This window comes from Ahaetulla prasina, chromosome 3 (assembly GCF_028640845.1).
Source record: "Ahaetulla prasina isolate Xishuangbanna chromosome 3, ASM2864084v1, whole genome shotgun sequence".
Classification (NCBI taxonomy): Eukaryota; Metazoa; Chordata; class Lepidosauria; order Squamata; family Colubridae; genus Ahaetulla; species Ahaetulla prasina.
In genome coordinates, this window is record NC_080541.1 from 18,432,003 (window position 1) to 18,447,483 (window position 15,481).

At 44.0% G+C, this 15,481-nt stretch overlaps 1 protein-coding gene across 2 annotated transcripts in view; it reads left to right on the forward strand.

Moving 5' to 3' along the window:
• Window positions 1-15,481, forward strand: part of WASHC5 (WASH complex subunit 5) — a 47,677-nt gene that overhangs the window by 28,061 nt on the left and 4,135 nt on the right. For both annotated transcript variants that reach the window (XM_058179134.1, XM_058179135.1), the window contains exons 19-26: window positions 1,085-1,264; window positions 2,085-2,209; window positions 2,822-2,984; window positions 4,143-4,245; window positions 6,645-6,724; window positions 10,358-10,461; window positions 13,462-13,591; window positions 15,043-15,139. In XM_058179134.1, the coding sequence (XP_058035117.1) occupies window positions 1,085-1,264; window positions 2,085-2,209; window positions 2,822-2,984; window positions 4,143-4,245; window positions 6,645-6,724; window positions 10,358-10,461; window positions 13,462-13,591; window positions 15,043-15,139 (982 nt within the window). The remainder of the gene's footprint in view (window positions 1-1,084; window positions 1,265-2,084; window positions 2,210-2,821; window positions 2,985-4,142; window positions 4,246-6,644; window positions 6,725-10,357; window positions 10,462-13,461; window positions 13,592-15,042; window positions 15,140-15,481) is intronic.

Sequence of the window (15,481 nt, forward strand, 5' to 3'; positions counted from 1 at the left end):
GTTGCTGAAGTCATATTTTCTGCAATCGAGTTTGGAGCGGTTTACCTTTTGTTTGTATCTATTATTTGCTCATGTATTGTTATGGTTGAAGCTGAAGTAGTCATTGAAAGGTAGGACATTGTGGTAGATAATTTTAGGTACTATGCTTAGGTCAGACAGAAGTCTGCGTAGTTCTAAGTTGTCTAAGCCCAAAATTTGGAGTCTGGTGGCATAAGATATTTTATTACGAGCAGAGGAGTGGAGGACTCTTCTTGTGAAATATCTCTGGACTCTTGATTGTATTTATGTCCGATATGCAGTGCGGGTTCCAGACAACTTGCGAATACAATTTAAAAATACTTGGAACCAGAGCAGCCTTTCGTTATCTCCACCTTGTCATGGTGAAATAGTTTCTCCTTGGAAGGGAAGGAGAAGGTTTCAGGAAAGAGAGCTGGAGGAGGAAACTCTGGAATAGCAGCGTCTACAGGTAGTCCTCAACGTATGACCATGGTTGGGACTGAATTTCCATTCCTAGGCATGGAGGTTGTTAAGTAAGTCATGCTTAATTTTATAACCTACTTTGCCATGATTGTTGAGTAGATCACTGCCATTGTTAAGTGAATCGTGTAATCATTAAGCGAATTTGGCTTCTAGTATTGACTTTGTTTGCCGGAAGCCAGCTTGGAAGGTTGCAAATGGCAATCACATGACCATGGCACATTGAAACCATGGTTAAATAAATACCAGTTGCCAAGTGCCCGAATTCTGATCACAAGATTTTGGGGATGCTGCAACAGTCATAAGTGTGATGATCTGTTGTAAGTCACTTTCTCCAATTCCATTGTAACTTCGAACAATTCGCTAAATGAATGGCTGTAAGTTGAGGACTAACTGTACTGGGATGTGCGCAAAGGGGTTAAAGTAATCAAAATGGGAGCTGCAACTGTGCAGTCCAAATCCACAGTCCTTCCTTAGCATCTGCCATCATGAGTTTCCTAAACCTACCATTCTGTAGATATCCCTGGATGGAGAAATAACAAATCTAAGAAAGCAAAGATGGTGAATATCCTTCGGATGGCTCTGTTGATCTTCCCTATTTCCACAGCCCAGCGAGCTCATGCCCAGACTGAAAGATATGGCAGCCACAATGGATGGGTTCCACCGTTCCTTTGAGTACATCCAGGACTATGTCAACATCTGTGGATTAAAAATCTGGCAGGAGGAAGTATCCCGAATTATTAATTACAACGTAGAGCAGGAATGCAACAACTTCTTAAGGACAAAGGTATTAAACCTCCTTAATTAAAAAGCTGTAGACTGTATGGAGGCCAATAGAAAAAGATATATATTTGTAGCTCAGGGCTGCACTACAGTGTCCTTGATGCTCTCTGAGCCTGATTGTTGCCTAAATGCTGGTTTCTGGGAAGTGCGTCAAAAACAGCAGCCATGTGTGTCAGAATATTCATGAACTGGAATAGGGCTTAGTAACAAGGTCAGCTAACGTATAGGCATAGCAACTAAGTCAGCCAATGGGAGCTGATTGGTGACTGAAACAGTTTTGCAGCCTTGGCGTGGCTTAGCTCTGTGCTCAGCTCTGAAACTGAAACTAGTCTGTCTGCAGAATTGAAACTGAAACTGTTCTCTCCTCTGCCTGTGTTTGCTTGTAACTACTACCACGTTGGAGAATCTGCCATTGGTATTGTATATTTATTTCATGTGTTCTATTATATATGCAAAGAGAAGTTAATGAATCCTGCTGAATCAGCTACCTGTGTGCACTTTCTGGATTTGATTGCTGCAACAAATTCTGACAATATGGCCAAGGGGGTAGAGCAGAACTTCGGAACTAGGTTGTAAGTGCCTTGGGGAACGGGGAATGTCTGTCAAAAATTGAAACAGTCACTGGGTGACCAGCCATAAGTCAGCTACCTGTAGATGATGTGGACAGTCTGAGAGCAGCCATCAAGAGCTCTGAAACCAACATCACCGCTAGACAACACGAGGATACGTTGGTCTTGAAAAACAGCCTGATTGGTTTGGAAACACACAATTTCGCGTATCATCAGAATATAGCTGAGCATGATTTCACTGTGCGTGTCTTTCAGATTCAAGACTGGCAAAGCATCTACCAATCCACCCATATTCCAATACCCAAATTTGCACCTACAGATGAATCTGTTACTTTTATCGGTCGCCTCTGCAGAGAAATTCTGAGAATCACTGACCCAAAGTAAGAAGGCTGCATAATTTGCATATTGCATATAGAAAATGGGCTTTTTCCTGACATCTTCAGCAGGGTTGGGTTAAACTGGACAAAAGTTTCATAAAGCTCCTACGCCTTCATCTCTTACAGAGTCTTCCTCTCCTTCTCCCTCTCTTTCTTCCCCCCTCCTTCTTTCCTTTTCCTTCCCTTCCCTCTCCTTCCTCCTCCTCCTCCTTCTTCCCTTTCCCCTCTCCCTGCTCTTCTTGCCCCTCCTTTTCTCCTCCTCCCCCTTCCATTCTTTTTTCTCCTTTTTCTTTCCCTCCCCCTTCCTCTTCCTACTTCCTCCTCCTCCCTCTCCCCTCCCTTTCCCCTTTCTTCCTGAACTAGTCAAAAACTCAAAACTATTATCTCATTCCAATCCTGCACAAGTTTTAGCCCAGAACTGACAAGACTGATCCTAGGTATGAAAAATTGCATAATTTAATGAGTCTACGTTGTATTATTGCAGATCTTCCTATTTCTTGTCTGGCCAACTTTATTCAATATCTGATTGCTTAAACATTGTTCACCCTTGCCAACTTGGTCGCAGATAAAATCCTTCAGTGGCGACTGCTTACCTTTTTACCTGTTTCCCATCAGATCCGCCTGCTATATTGACCAACTTAACACTTGGTATGATATGAAAACTCACCAGGAAGTCTCCAACAGTCGCTTGTTGGCCGAGATCCAGAACACTTTGGGTACCTTTGGTCTGAATGGGTTAGACCGTCTTCTCTGCTTCATGATTGTCAAAGAGTTGCAGGTAACCAGGCCCTAGCCCTGCTCCAGTTCACAAAACAAGTCTTTCTCAATCTTGACAACTTTAAGACGTTTGGACTTCAACTCCCAGAATTCCCCAGCCAGCTGGAGAGTTGAAGTCCACACGTCTTAAAGCTGCACAAGTTGAGAAACACAAGCCAAGGCTAAGAAATATGTACTGTTTTAGCTCCATTAGCCTCCTATAATCGGCAGTGAAAATATATGTGGTCTTCAGTTAATCACTTCTTCAGCATCCATTCACATTTACAATGACATTGACCGGTGCTCGTATTTACGACTATTGCTCAGTGGTGAAATGTAACATTTGTTACTACCAGTTCTGTGGGCGTGGCTTGGGAGGGTAATGTGACAGTGGGCGAGGCCAACTTTTTTTTTTTTACTTTTAAAAGCATTTTTTCCTACAACCTCTTCAGCCAAAGAGGTTGTTAAAAAAATGCTTTTAAAAGGCTCAGACGATCCCAGCTGAGCTGCGCGATCATCAGAGGATTTTTTTTTTACTTTTAAAAGCATTTTTTCGGCCAAAGAAAAAATGCTTTTAAAAATTAAAAAAAAAAACACCTCTGATGATCATGCGGCTCAGCTGGGCATGGCGGAGGGGCAGGGATTTTTGCTACCAGTTCTCCAAACTATCTGCCACCATCGCTACCAGATCGGGCGATCCGGTCCGAACCGGGAGAATTTCACCCCTGCTTGGAGGTCTTCTAGTCCAACCCACTGCTCAGGCAGAAAACCCTATTCCATTTCAGACAAATGGTTGTCCGATATCTTCTTAAAAACCTCCAATGCTGGAGCACCCACAACTTCTGGAGGCAAGCCATTCTCAATTTTCAACATTCTCATTTTTCTTTCTCCAAAGCTGGCAACTTTAGACCTGTTCACAGAAGACACTAAAAACCAGGATTTTTTTTTTTTCAGCCTTGGCAGTGTTAAGATCTGTGGATTTCAACTCTCAGAATTCCCCAGCCAGCATTTCTTTTGAAGGTCCATACATTTTAATGTTGCCGAAGTTGGAAAAAAAAACAGCTGCCAGCAAGATCATGGGTTCCATTCTAGATTATTCATGCCATACGAAACGCAGTGCGTGCAACCACAGTGGTACTTTTCTGCAGAATATCCCAACGTGCTTCTTTCTTTTCTCCAGAATTTCCTCGTCATGTTTCAGAAAATAGTGCTGCGCGATAAAGGGGTCCATGAAGCGCTGAAGTCTCTCATGAGGAGCATCAGCCCCCTGAAAGGACTTGTGGGTAAGTTCCTTCAAGCAGGGTCCTGGGCTTGGAAATGGCCAGGATTTAAATGGCTTTTAGGAACCCTGTTGGAGTAAGCCAGTTTTGGTCACAAGATAAATTTTGGAAAATGAAAATCCTGGAAATAATCTACTGCCTTGCCAGCTATCACCACCTCTCTCTCTCTCTCTCTATTGTGGTCTGCCAGCAGCCTGCGGAGCTGGCAACAGAGTCAGACAGCGATGAGGCTGAGATGAGGCCAGGGCCATCGGGGAGTGAGGTGCGGCCTCCAGAGACTGATAGTAGTGAGGCAGAGGAACAGGAGGAGCCTGTTCCTAATGCATGCATGAGAAGAGCTGCCAGAAGGCAAAACAGCTCAAGCAGAGAGGACAACTCAGGAGTAGGGCTAAGAGATGATTGGCCCCTCCCATAAGTCTTAAAACAGACCAGCAACGGCATTTGGGCTTTGCTGGAAAACAACATTGGTATTGCATTTGTTTTTGTATCCGTGACTTCTGAACGTTTGCCAAGAAAGGCCTTTGGCAGTTTGCCTAATTGGACCAAGGTTTGCAATAGGACTGAGGAATTTGTGTTGGGAGGAATTTGTTTTAATTTAGTCGAACTACGCTGGGAATGAAGTAATTCTCAGCTGTTTGAATAAAGTTTGTGTTTTTCACTGACTGAGTTTCCTACTACCTACTTGGGCCTGGGTCACAACACTCTCTTTCTGTCCCTACGTAATATAAGTAGTCCTTGACATATGGCCACAGTTGGAATCAGAATTTTGGTTGCTATGGTAAGCAATGCGGTCATAAAAGGAGGCATCACAGGACTGAACCTGATGGCTTGGGAAGGTGGCAAATGGTGACCGCAAGACACTGCAATCGTTGTAAAAGCCAGCCAGTTGCCAAGTGCCTAAATTGCAATCGTGACTACAGGGTTGGTGAGATCATCATAACATTGAAGACAGATCGTAATTCACTTTTTCCAAGGCCGTTGTAACTGTCATTACATGAAAGGTCATAAGTTAAGGACTACTTTGTTAGTGACCAGTAGAAGAGCCATATTATGGGTCTGTGAAAGAGTGTCATCCGGTGAGACCCTAAAAGGGAGCCTTTTCTGTTGTGGCACCTACAGATTAGCAGAGTTGGAAGGGACCTTGTGGGTCATCTAGTCCATCCCCCTGCCCAAGCAGGAGACCATACACCATTTTTGACAAGTGGCAGTCCAGTCTCTTCTTGAAACCTTCCAGTGATGAAGCTTCCACAGCTTCCGAAGGCAACTTCTGTTCCATTGATTGATTATTCTCACTGTCAGAAAATTCCTCCTTATTTCCAGGTTGATCAGTTTCCATCCATTATTCCTTGTCTGGTCCTCAGGTGCTTTGGAAAATAGCTTCACCCCTTCCTCTCTGTGGCAGGCCCTCAAATATTGAAATACTGCTATCTTGTCTCTCCTGCTCCTACTTTGTGGAACATCATTTCCCCCAAACTCCTGAAACCTAAATTGGTCCTCGCCAGTAGTGAAATCCAAATTTTTTTACTACCAGTTCTGTGGGTGTGGCTTGGTGGGCATGGCAGGGGAAAAATACTGCAAAACCTCCATTCCCACCCCACTCCAGGGGAAGAATACTGCAAAACCTCCATTCCCACCTGACTAGGGCCAGCCAGAGGTGGTATTTGCCAATTCTCCAAACTACTCAAAATTTCCGCTACTGGTTCTCCAGAACCTGTCAGAACCTGCTAGATTTCACTCCTGGTCCTCATCCTCCCAGCCTTTAGGAAGGCCTCGGAGACATGGTCCTGCACTCTGCCTGGGGATCCGGCAATGGCTGTATGGGAATACTGGCTGGGGAATTCTGGAAGTTGAAGTCCACACACATCTGAAAAGTTTCCAAGCTTGAGAAATACCGGTAGTCCTCGACTTAACAACTGCAATTGAGCCCAACATTTATGTTATTAAGTGAGACATTTGTTGAGTGCATTTTTGCCCCATTTTACGCCCTTTCTTGCCACCAGTCGTTAAGTGAAACATTGATGTTGATAAGTTAGTAACACGGTGGTGAAGTGAATCTAGCTTCCCCATTGACTTTGCCTGTCAGAAAGTCACAAAAGGGGATCACATGACCTTGGGACACAGCAATGGTCATAAGTATGAACCAGTTGCCAAGCGTCTGAATTTCGATCACGTGATTATGGGGGTCCTGCAAAGGTCGTAACTTTGAAAAAAACGGTCATAAGTTGCCTTTTTCAGTGCCTTTGTAACTTTGAACAGTCATTAAAGGAATTGTTATAAATCAAGGACAACCGTACTTCCCTCAGAGTATTTTTTATGAGGTGGTGGATACAGAGTAATAATCCTAAAGAGAAGGATGGGGCGACATTTTTGAAACTTATTTTTCTCTCAATGTTCCCTTGCAGCCAATTGTAATAGAGTCTACTCTACAGCAATTACCAAAACACAGAAGATCTGGGCTGCCTACCTGGACACAATTATGAAGGTACTTTGGCTATATCCGTCATGAGGGAGGAACATCTGGCTCCAGCTGAGAGAAGTTTGAGAGCTGCAATTTACCAGCAGAATCCACCTGGATCTAAAATCTCTGAATGCTTGGATGTCCTCACAATCACAGTGTCAGAGTTCCAAGTAGAACCCCCAACGAAACAAAACTCTGACGATTGGCGTCTCCCACTTTGCGTGATCGACTGGCACCAAGACCCCCTGATTTATGAGCTTGTCCAGCTCCTTATCAATTTTTGGTTTTAGGGCAAAAGGGACTCTCCTCGCCTTAAGCCTAATGGGGGCTACCTGGGGGTCTAAGTTGAAGGAAATAGGGGTCCCCTTGTACTTGCCCAGGCAGTCCTTGAAGACATCTTCGAACTCGTTAAAGAGAATGTCTTTCAAATTGCAGTCACTTCTGTAGATGCCAGTCACTCCCATGCCCAGGGCACGAAACCAGTCTAGTCCCAACAGACTGGGCAGAGTTCCTTCGACGATCGTGATGGGCAGGGTCTTTTATGAGGGCCGTACTCGACTCGGACGGAGGTGGTCCTCGAACAGGGATGCGATTCCCTGGTAGTCGTGCACTCGTAGCCGCTGTGCTTGCAGATGGCGCTTGACGGACGGCAGCGACTTCGCCAGGGTGTCCCAGGACATGATGGTGATCGCTGATCCGTGTCCACTTCAAGCCTGCACCGTACTCCCTCGATCTTGGGCTTTGTGAAAATCTTCTTTTCCACTTTGGTTGGTAGCGGCCTATAATGACAGTCGTTTGGTTAGACTTGGCGCCTTTCTTGTTTGAACCAATCGCGGGCCGCCTTTCGGTTCAGCGTTTTGATTGGCCGATTTGAATTTTCGGCGGGAAGGTTGGGCGCTCTGCAAACCTGAGCTAAGTGTCCTTTCTTCCCACACGCCCGGCATGTTGCGTCTTTAAACCTGCAGCGTTGGCGCTGATGCTGCCCTCCGCAGCTTCCGCACTCGTCACGGTCCTCAGTGTCGCGTTTCTCGGTCCGGCAGACCCTTCCTCATCCTCGCCCTCACCTTGATTCGGACTGAATCTCCTCCTGGTGTACTGGCGTTGGCCTTGCGCTTCGTCTTGGATTGAAGAGGCTTTTGCAGAGTCTCTGCTGCTTTAGTAGACATTTCGTGTGCTCTGGCCTCGTCCAGGCGGTGGCTAGTGTCAGGTTGCTCCTGGCTAGCAGTCGTCGCCGTGGCGGATGTCCTTGACCCCTCGGATGAGTTGCTCGAGTAGCACTTCGTCTAAGTCTCGGTATCCGCGGTCCTTGGGCGCTCTTCTTAAAGCGGCCATGTAGTCACCGATGGACTCGCCCTCCATCTGTCTCGTTCTCCAATTCAAACCGCTGCACGTATTTGGACGGCGTCGGTGCGAAATGGTTCTTCAGCAACGTCTGCAGAGTCGGCCACGATACCGATTGTATCGGCGTTGGCTCTGCCAGGGCTTCCGCAATCTCGATTACCTCCGGCCCGCAATGGCTTAGGAAGTAAGCCCCCTTGCGGTTATCAGGATCCTGTAGTTCGTTGGCTTCTAGAAAGCTTTGAAGCGGGTCATATATGTTCCCCATTTCTCCTTGCCCGGGTTGTACGGTGCGGGTGGCGTGTTTGCCATTTCCGCGTTTCTGCCCTGAGTTTGCTGGGTTCGGAACTAGCGTGCTTCAGCTCGGTTCTGGTTCTCCTTTAGCCTCGATATCCCACCCTCGTCGCCAATGTTAGGTTCGGGAAGTAACGAGGCTGGAGACCAGGGTAGTGACAACAGCTCTTTAATATAGGGTGAACCCAGCAACAGGCTGGGGCTAAAACCTCTCCTTTTATACAGTTCTGCTGGAGGCTTCGTCCAATCAGCAACGTGCTGATTTCCCGCTCAAATATTTAAAGGCACAACTGTTAATACATAACAATTACACTTTATTAGAGATATCATATTGGCACATCTGGGAAAACCCAAATCTGAAAGTTTTCAGGTTTTCCCCACCCAAAGGAAAGTTCAAGTCCCTGCCCAATACTCACAAGTCCATCACATGGCCCAACCAAACATCCTTCCAACTGGAGAACTGCCTCCCGGTTCCAGCCTTCCAGGTGCAGAGCAAGTTGTCCTTGACTTCATGAGAAAGGAATGTTATTATGACTATATAAAAACCTGTTCTTGTGTCTAGTTGTTCTGGTGTGCAGTGCTCTATAGCGTCAGTTTGAGGGTAGGAGTTAAAACAGTTTATGTCCAGGATGTGAGGGATCTGTAAATATTTTCACAGCCCTCATTTTGACTCGTGCAGTATACAGGTCCTCAATGAAAGGCAGGTTGGTAGCCATTGTTTTTTCTGTGGTTCTAATTCTACTCTGAACTGTCTGTCTGTGACTGTCTTGTTGGGTTGAAGAACCAAACCAGACAGTTATAGAGGTGCAGTTGATAGACTCAGTAATTCCTCTATAGAACTGGATCAGCAGCTCCCTGGGCAGTTTGAGCTTTCTGAGTTGGCGCAGAAAAAACATTCTTTGTTGTGCTTTTTTGATGAAGTTTTTGATGTTAGCTGTCCATTTTAGATCTTGTGATATGGTAGAACCTAGAAATGTGAAGGTTTCTACTGTTGATACTGTGTTGTCTAGTATTGTGAGAGGTGGAAGTATGGAAGGGTTTCTCCTAAAGTCTACCACCATTTCTACGGTTTTGAGTGTCTTCAGTTCCAGATTGTTCCGGTTGCACCACAAGGCTAGTTGTTCAACCTCCCGTCTGTATGTGGATTCATTATTGTCTCGAATGAGACCTCTGATATTGAAAAAGCTAAACAGAGTTGGACCTGGTTAATTTTGGGATGGGAGGCTATCAGAAAATCCCAGGCTTTTGTCTGGACCAGGAAATTGGAAAGCTAGGGATATGTACGTAAATAAAATGCAACAGCCATGTTGTTCTTTAACAGGAGGGTAAAACCTGAAGTTTTGATTGCTATAAGAAACAGCTAAGTTAGCTGAGGCTCCATTAATGTCAGAATCACACACTCTCCTTAAAGAGACAAAGTGCCTATTTTCTTGGGAGCAATTCTCTTAGAAGTCAGTTGAGTTGTCTGAATCGTAATGTAGAGAATTAGGGTGCTCTTTCCTACATTACCCTTTCTTGGATGAATGGGGATTTTGGAAGTTTGTCAGAGTGCGCACAGCTTTACTACGTGAGACAACCCAGGAGCAACAACAGCAAACAAGTTTGTCATCTAATGGTGGTTCTATCTACAAAAGAATATATACTATATATACACATACTATAGGCAGAAGTCAAACAATCAGCAATTACAGCAGGAAAAAACACGGTGAAAGAGAGACGCCCTTACAGGGCTGCCTCTTATTAGACAGACTCTTAAAGGGATAACAGCCAAAAACCTTGCTGACTCATTCCCATCGTTGCAGCAGCTGGTCAGCTCTTAAATCACTTCCCTGACAAAGTTGTAGGATCAATACATGTGGGATGTCTTGGGAAAACCTTCATGAAGGCTATAATGGTAACTTTTCATTGGTAATCCTCACTGTCCATTTAAAAAAAACAGAATGTTTTAGGCAATAAAATTGTACTTGCTGCTATACATTCGTTTTCATTTTGGGGGTCTTTTAATTCTCATTGTCTCTTCCCTAGGTTGGCCAGATGCAAATTTTAAGACGCCAAATAGGCAACGAACTTAATTATTCCTGCAGATTCGACTCCAAGCATTTAGCAGCTGCCCTGGACAACCTTAACAAGTAAGACTGCAAGCTTCCTGGGGACCAGCTTGTGTCACTGGGATGGCAACGGTAACAATAATAACTTCTCGTATCCTGGGATGGTAACATAAATCATAATAACTTTTCAAATCCACGTGCGTCAAAAGGGAACATCTACAATTTGGGATGTTCCTCTCAACCTAGAATGCTAACCAAATTTGGGTAGAGCCATGGGTTCAAAAAAAAAAATAGGTTGCATCACAAAGATCGTGAAATTAGTCTCTAGTCATTTATGGATTGTGGTAGTAGGAAGCAATTATCCATCCAAATTTTTGGAATCCTCCTGAAATCTGGTCCAGGTTTATGTTCACCCAAGCTAAGTGGTCCCAATTCTTTATTTGGCCCTTAATTGTAACCATGACCATCAGTTCGGTTTTAAAAGAAATCTAGGCCCATTTTGGGAGGATCAAGTGTGAATGGCTATTAATCTCATTGACCCTTTCCAAGCTCCAGAATCATAAGCTTCCAAATCTTTAAATAGGAGCTGTTTGGGGAAAATAGAAAAGGGGATTTATTTGTTTGTTTGTTAGTTTTGCATTGGCATCCTTCAGTCTCAAAAGACTATGATATCGTGCTCTAGAAAGAGATCCTAAAACAGCATCTAGTGTGGCTAAAAAGCCAATTCAAGAGTGGCAGTCCCTTCCACACTGAGGGCAGATACACTCTGTCTCCTGCCCAGCCCCCACTGGTTCCCGGACTGCCTCTTTGCCTCAGCCTGCCGAACAAATGTCTCTTTGAATTGGAGAAGGCCATGCTGTGTCTTTAGCCTCTAAGCTGAATGATCAGAGGTCAAGGTTTCCCAGTTGTTAATGTCCATTCTCAGGGCCTTTAGGTCCCTCCTGCAGATATCCTTATATCGCAGCTGTGGTTTGTTAGTTAAATTTAAGGTAAAGGTAAAGGTTCCCCTTGCACATATGTGTTAGTCATTCCTGACTCTAGGGGGCAGTGCTCATTTCTGTTTCAAAGCTAAAGAGCCAGCACTGTCCGAAGACGTCTCCGTGGTCATGTGACTGGCATGACTAAATGCCAAAAGCGCATGGAACGCTGTTACCTTCCCACCAAAAGTGGTCCCTATTTTTATACTTGCATTTTTTACGTGCTTTCGAACTGCTAGGCTGGCAGAAGCTGGGACAAGTAACGGGAGTTCACCCAGTTACGCGACACTAGGGATTTGAACCGCTGAACTGCCGACCTTTCGATCAACAAGCTCAGCATCTTAGTCACTGAGCAACTGTGTCCCTCAATTTAGTTGCAGTCTATCTCGCCGTGGGGGTGCTGTAGATAGCTTATAATAGTAAAAAGGAAGAGAAATGAAAAAACTTGTAAACAGAACATAAGTAAAATAATAGGACAATAAAATAAACAATTTGAGGGGATTTGAGGTGGAGTCTGCCATCAATGTAGCAGCCACTTCCAGCATGAAATTCCCTATCTGGTTCACAGGCCTACTGGCAGAGCCAGGTCAGAATAACAGAGTTGGAAGGGACCTTACAGGTCTTCTAATCCAACCCCCTGCTCAAGCAGGAGTTCCTATCCCATTTCAGACAAATGGTTTTCCAGTTTCTTCTTGAAAATCTCCAGTGTTGGGTGTACCCACAACTTCAGGCTCTTGTGGGAGGGTGGGAGGAATTGGGTGGTGGGATTGGTCTCCTCTCAAATATTTAGGCTTCTCAAATTCATTCTAATTAACTGTGGGACGTAATATACAGAAATAGATTGGCCTTTGGCCTGATTCTGTAGAATAGAATAGAATAGAATAGAATAGAATAGAATAGAATAGAATAGAATAGAATAGAATAGAATAGAATAGAATAGAATAGAATTTTTATTGGCCAAGTGTGATTGGACACACAAGGAATTTGTCTTGGTGCATATGCTCTCAGTGTACATAAAAGAATATAATGGAATGGAATGGAATGGAATGGAATGGAATGGAATGGAATGGAATGGAATGGAATGGAATAGAATAGAATAGAATAGAATAGAATAGAATAGAATAGAATAGAATAGAATAGAATAGAATAGAATAGAATAGAATTTTTTATTGGCCAAGTGTGATTGGAATTTGTCTTGGTGCATATGCTTTCAGTGTACATAAAAGAAAAGATACGTTCATCAAGGTACAACATTTACAATACAAATGATGGTCATAGGGTACAATTTAACACTTAATGATACAACACTTAATGATAAGCAAAGGATTCAAATAAGCAATCAGGAACAATCAATATCAATATAAATCATAAGGATTACCAGCAACAAAGTTACAGTCATAAAGTCATAAGTGGAAAGAGATTGGTGATGGGAACGATGAGAAGATTAATAGTAGTGCAGTTTTAGTAAATAGTTTGACAGTGTTGAGGGAATTATTTGTTTAGCAGAGTGATGGCCTTCGGGGAAAAACTGTTCTTGTGTCTAGTTGTTCTGGTGTGCAGTGCTCTATAGCGTCGTTTTGAGGGTAGGAGTTGAAACAGTTTATGTCCAGGATGTGAGGAATCTGTAAATATTTTCACGGCCCTCTTCTTGATTCGTGCAGTATACAGGTCCTCAATGGAAGGCAGGTTGGTAGCAATTATTTTTTCTGCAGTTCTAATTATCCTCTGAAGTCTGTGTCTTTCTTGTTGGGTTGCAGAACCGAACCAGACAGTTATAGAGGTGCAAATGACAGACTCAATAATTCCTCTGTAGAACTGAATCAGCAGCTCCTTGGGCAGTTTGAGCTTACTGAGTTGGCACAGAAAGAACATTCTTTGTTGTCCTTTTTTGATGATGTTTTTGATGTTAGCTGTCCATTTTAGATCTTGCGATATGGTAGAACCTAGAAATTTAAAGGTTTCTACTGTTGATACTGTGTTGTTTAGTATGGTGAGAGGTGGAAGTATGGAAGGGTTTCTCCTAAAGAACATTCTTGGTTGTCCTTTTTTGATGATGTTTTTAAAAGTAAAGTAAAGGTGCTCAGGTGTTTTTCCCCTCTCGTAGAGCAATCCTGGCTGATATAGAGGCCCACTATCAAGACCCTTCTTTGCCCTGTCCCAAAGAAGATAACACTCTGCTGTATGAAATTACTGCTTACCTGGAGGCTGCTGGCATCCATAATCCACTGAATAAGGTGAGGCCATTTTTCTTATTAAGCTGCCTCGGCCCTTGGTGCCATCCCAATGTGTTGCACCAATCACTTGCATGTTTAGTCAGCATGGCTTTCTAACCTATGAGACATCCCCTTCTTTACTAAGGGGACTCCATTCTTTTTTTAACTGTGAAATAATTGTGTGAAGCCAGCAGGAAAAGTATTTATTTCTTGGAGGGGAGGGGAAAGGCAGCAGAGCTTAGATTGGAGGGGTGGGATGCAGAAGTCGTATTCATCCGGTTTAGACCGGTTAAGGTTAAATACCACCTGTGTTTGGCCCCGCGCACGCCTGCTCAGTCACCCGCTTGCCCCACCCACTCGCCGCTCACCCCAGTTCTATATATGTAGTCTTCGCCATGCAGCCTAGCTAATTGCCTCGTCAGTTGTCTCACCCACTCAGCTCAACAAAGGTAAGCATGCCACCTATTCGCCCTTCAGCTTGGGTTGGGGACCGGTGCCCAGGGACGCGCCATTCCCCAAGGCTCGCGCCATTCCCCGAGGCTCGCGCTGAAAAAGAGGCAGCTGCAGGCTTCTTGCGCTGAAAACTACGAGCCGAAAAAGAGGCCTGAAGTCCCATCGCCGCCACCCTGTTCTTCGTGCCAGCTGCGCAAGTGCACCCCATTGCCTGCCAGTGCACGTGTGTGGTGGCATTCCCATTGCCAGACTGGCCAGGAGAATGGCCTGCTGCGCCGAAGGGATGGCATTGTAGCAGAGCTGCTCGGAAGGCAGCCCGACCGCGGTACTTCGACGCAGGGGGTAAGAGAGAACCATAAAGGGACAGGCTGCAGGAAGCTGCTGGTTCTGTGGGCATGGCTTGGTGGGGTCATGTGACTGAGTGGGCGTGGTCAACTCGATGTCACTCACAGCAAGGTACCATCCCTACATGACCCCTCCTCCATCAAGCCACGCCCACAGAACTGGTGGTAGAAAAATTTGACTCCCACCACTGGTGGAATGGGGGGGAGAGAGAAATGGGGGGAAATCGTTTGTTTGTTTATTTATTTAAATTTATCACCCAACCGTGCAACAACTCTGGACAGTGTTGAAACAATGGGCCAGCAATGCAAACAGAAATAGATAATGTCATCACTTCAAGCTTTATTTCAAAAGCCCCATCAAACATTCAGAAGTTGTGAATAAAAGGGCTTCTTTAGTGAAGGTGCCTTAATTAAACAGCATCTTCAGAAAAACATATCTGATCCTTAACTTGATGGTCTATTTTCTCAACTGTAGAACTATACCTTTATTTTCCCTCTCTCTGTTCTTTTCATCGATTTAGCATAGCATAATCTCTTTTTCTTCAGTTCTTTTAAGTGGTTTTTTTAAAAAAGCTATATGAATTTCATTGTTTTGCTGTCTAAAACGGGATTGTAAAATAATCTGGATTTTTTAAAAAATTAATACATTCTTTTCTTCAAAATGTTCTTTCCCAGATCTACATTACAACAAAACGATTGCCGTATTTCCCCATTGTGAATTTTCTGTTTCTGATTTCTCAGTTGCCAAAACTTCAGTACAGTAAAAACTCAGGTATGGTATAATTCTTCTGTATCCTTTAACATTAAGCGTAGGTGATTAGGAAAGTATTTTCAGTCTAGCAAAATTATCTGCACTTAAATTTCCTTGCAGATAGAATTGCACAGAGTTTAATTGCTCTAGATTTGTCCTTTGTTCTTATGAATTCTGGTGAGATGACCAGTGATCCAAGATAGTTGGAATTTTAGGGCAAAATGACTAGATTTGACTTTATAATTTGAATGATTATGAAGATTTATCTTTCCCTGGGGTATGCATTGCATTTCAATTGTGTCTGTGTGTGTGTATGTATCAAATTATCTATCTATCTATCTATCTATCTATCTATCTATCTAT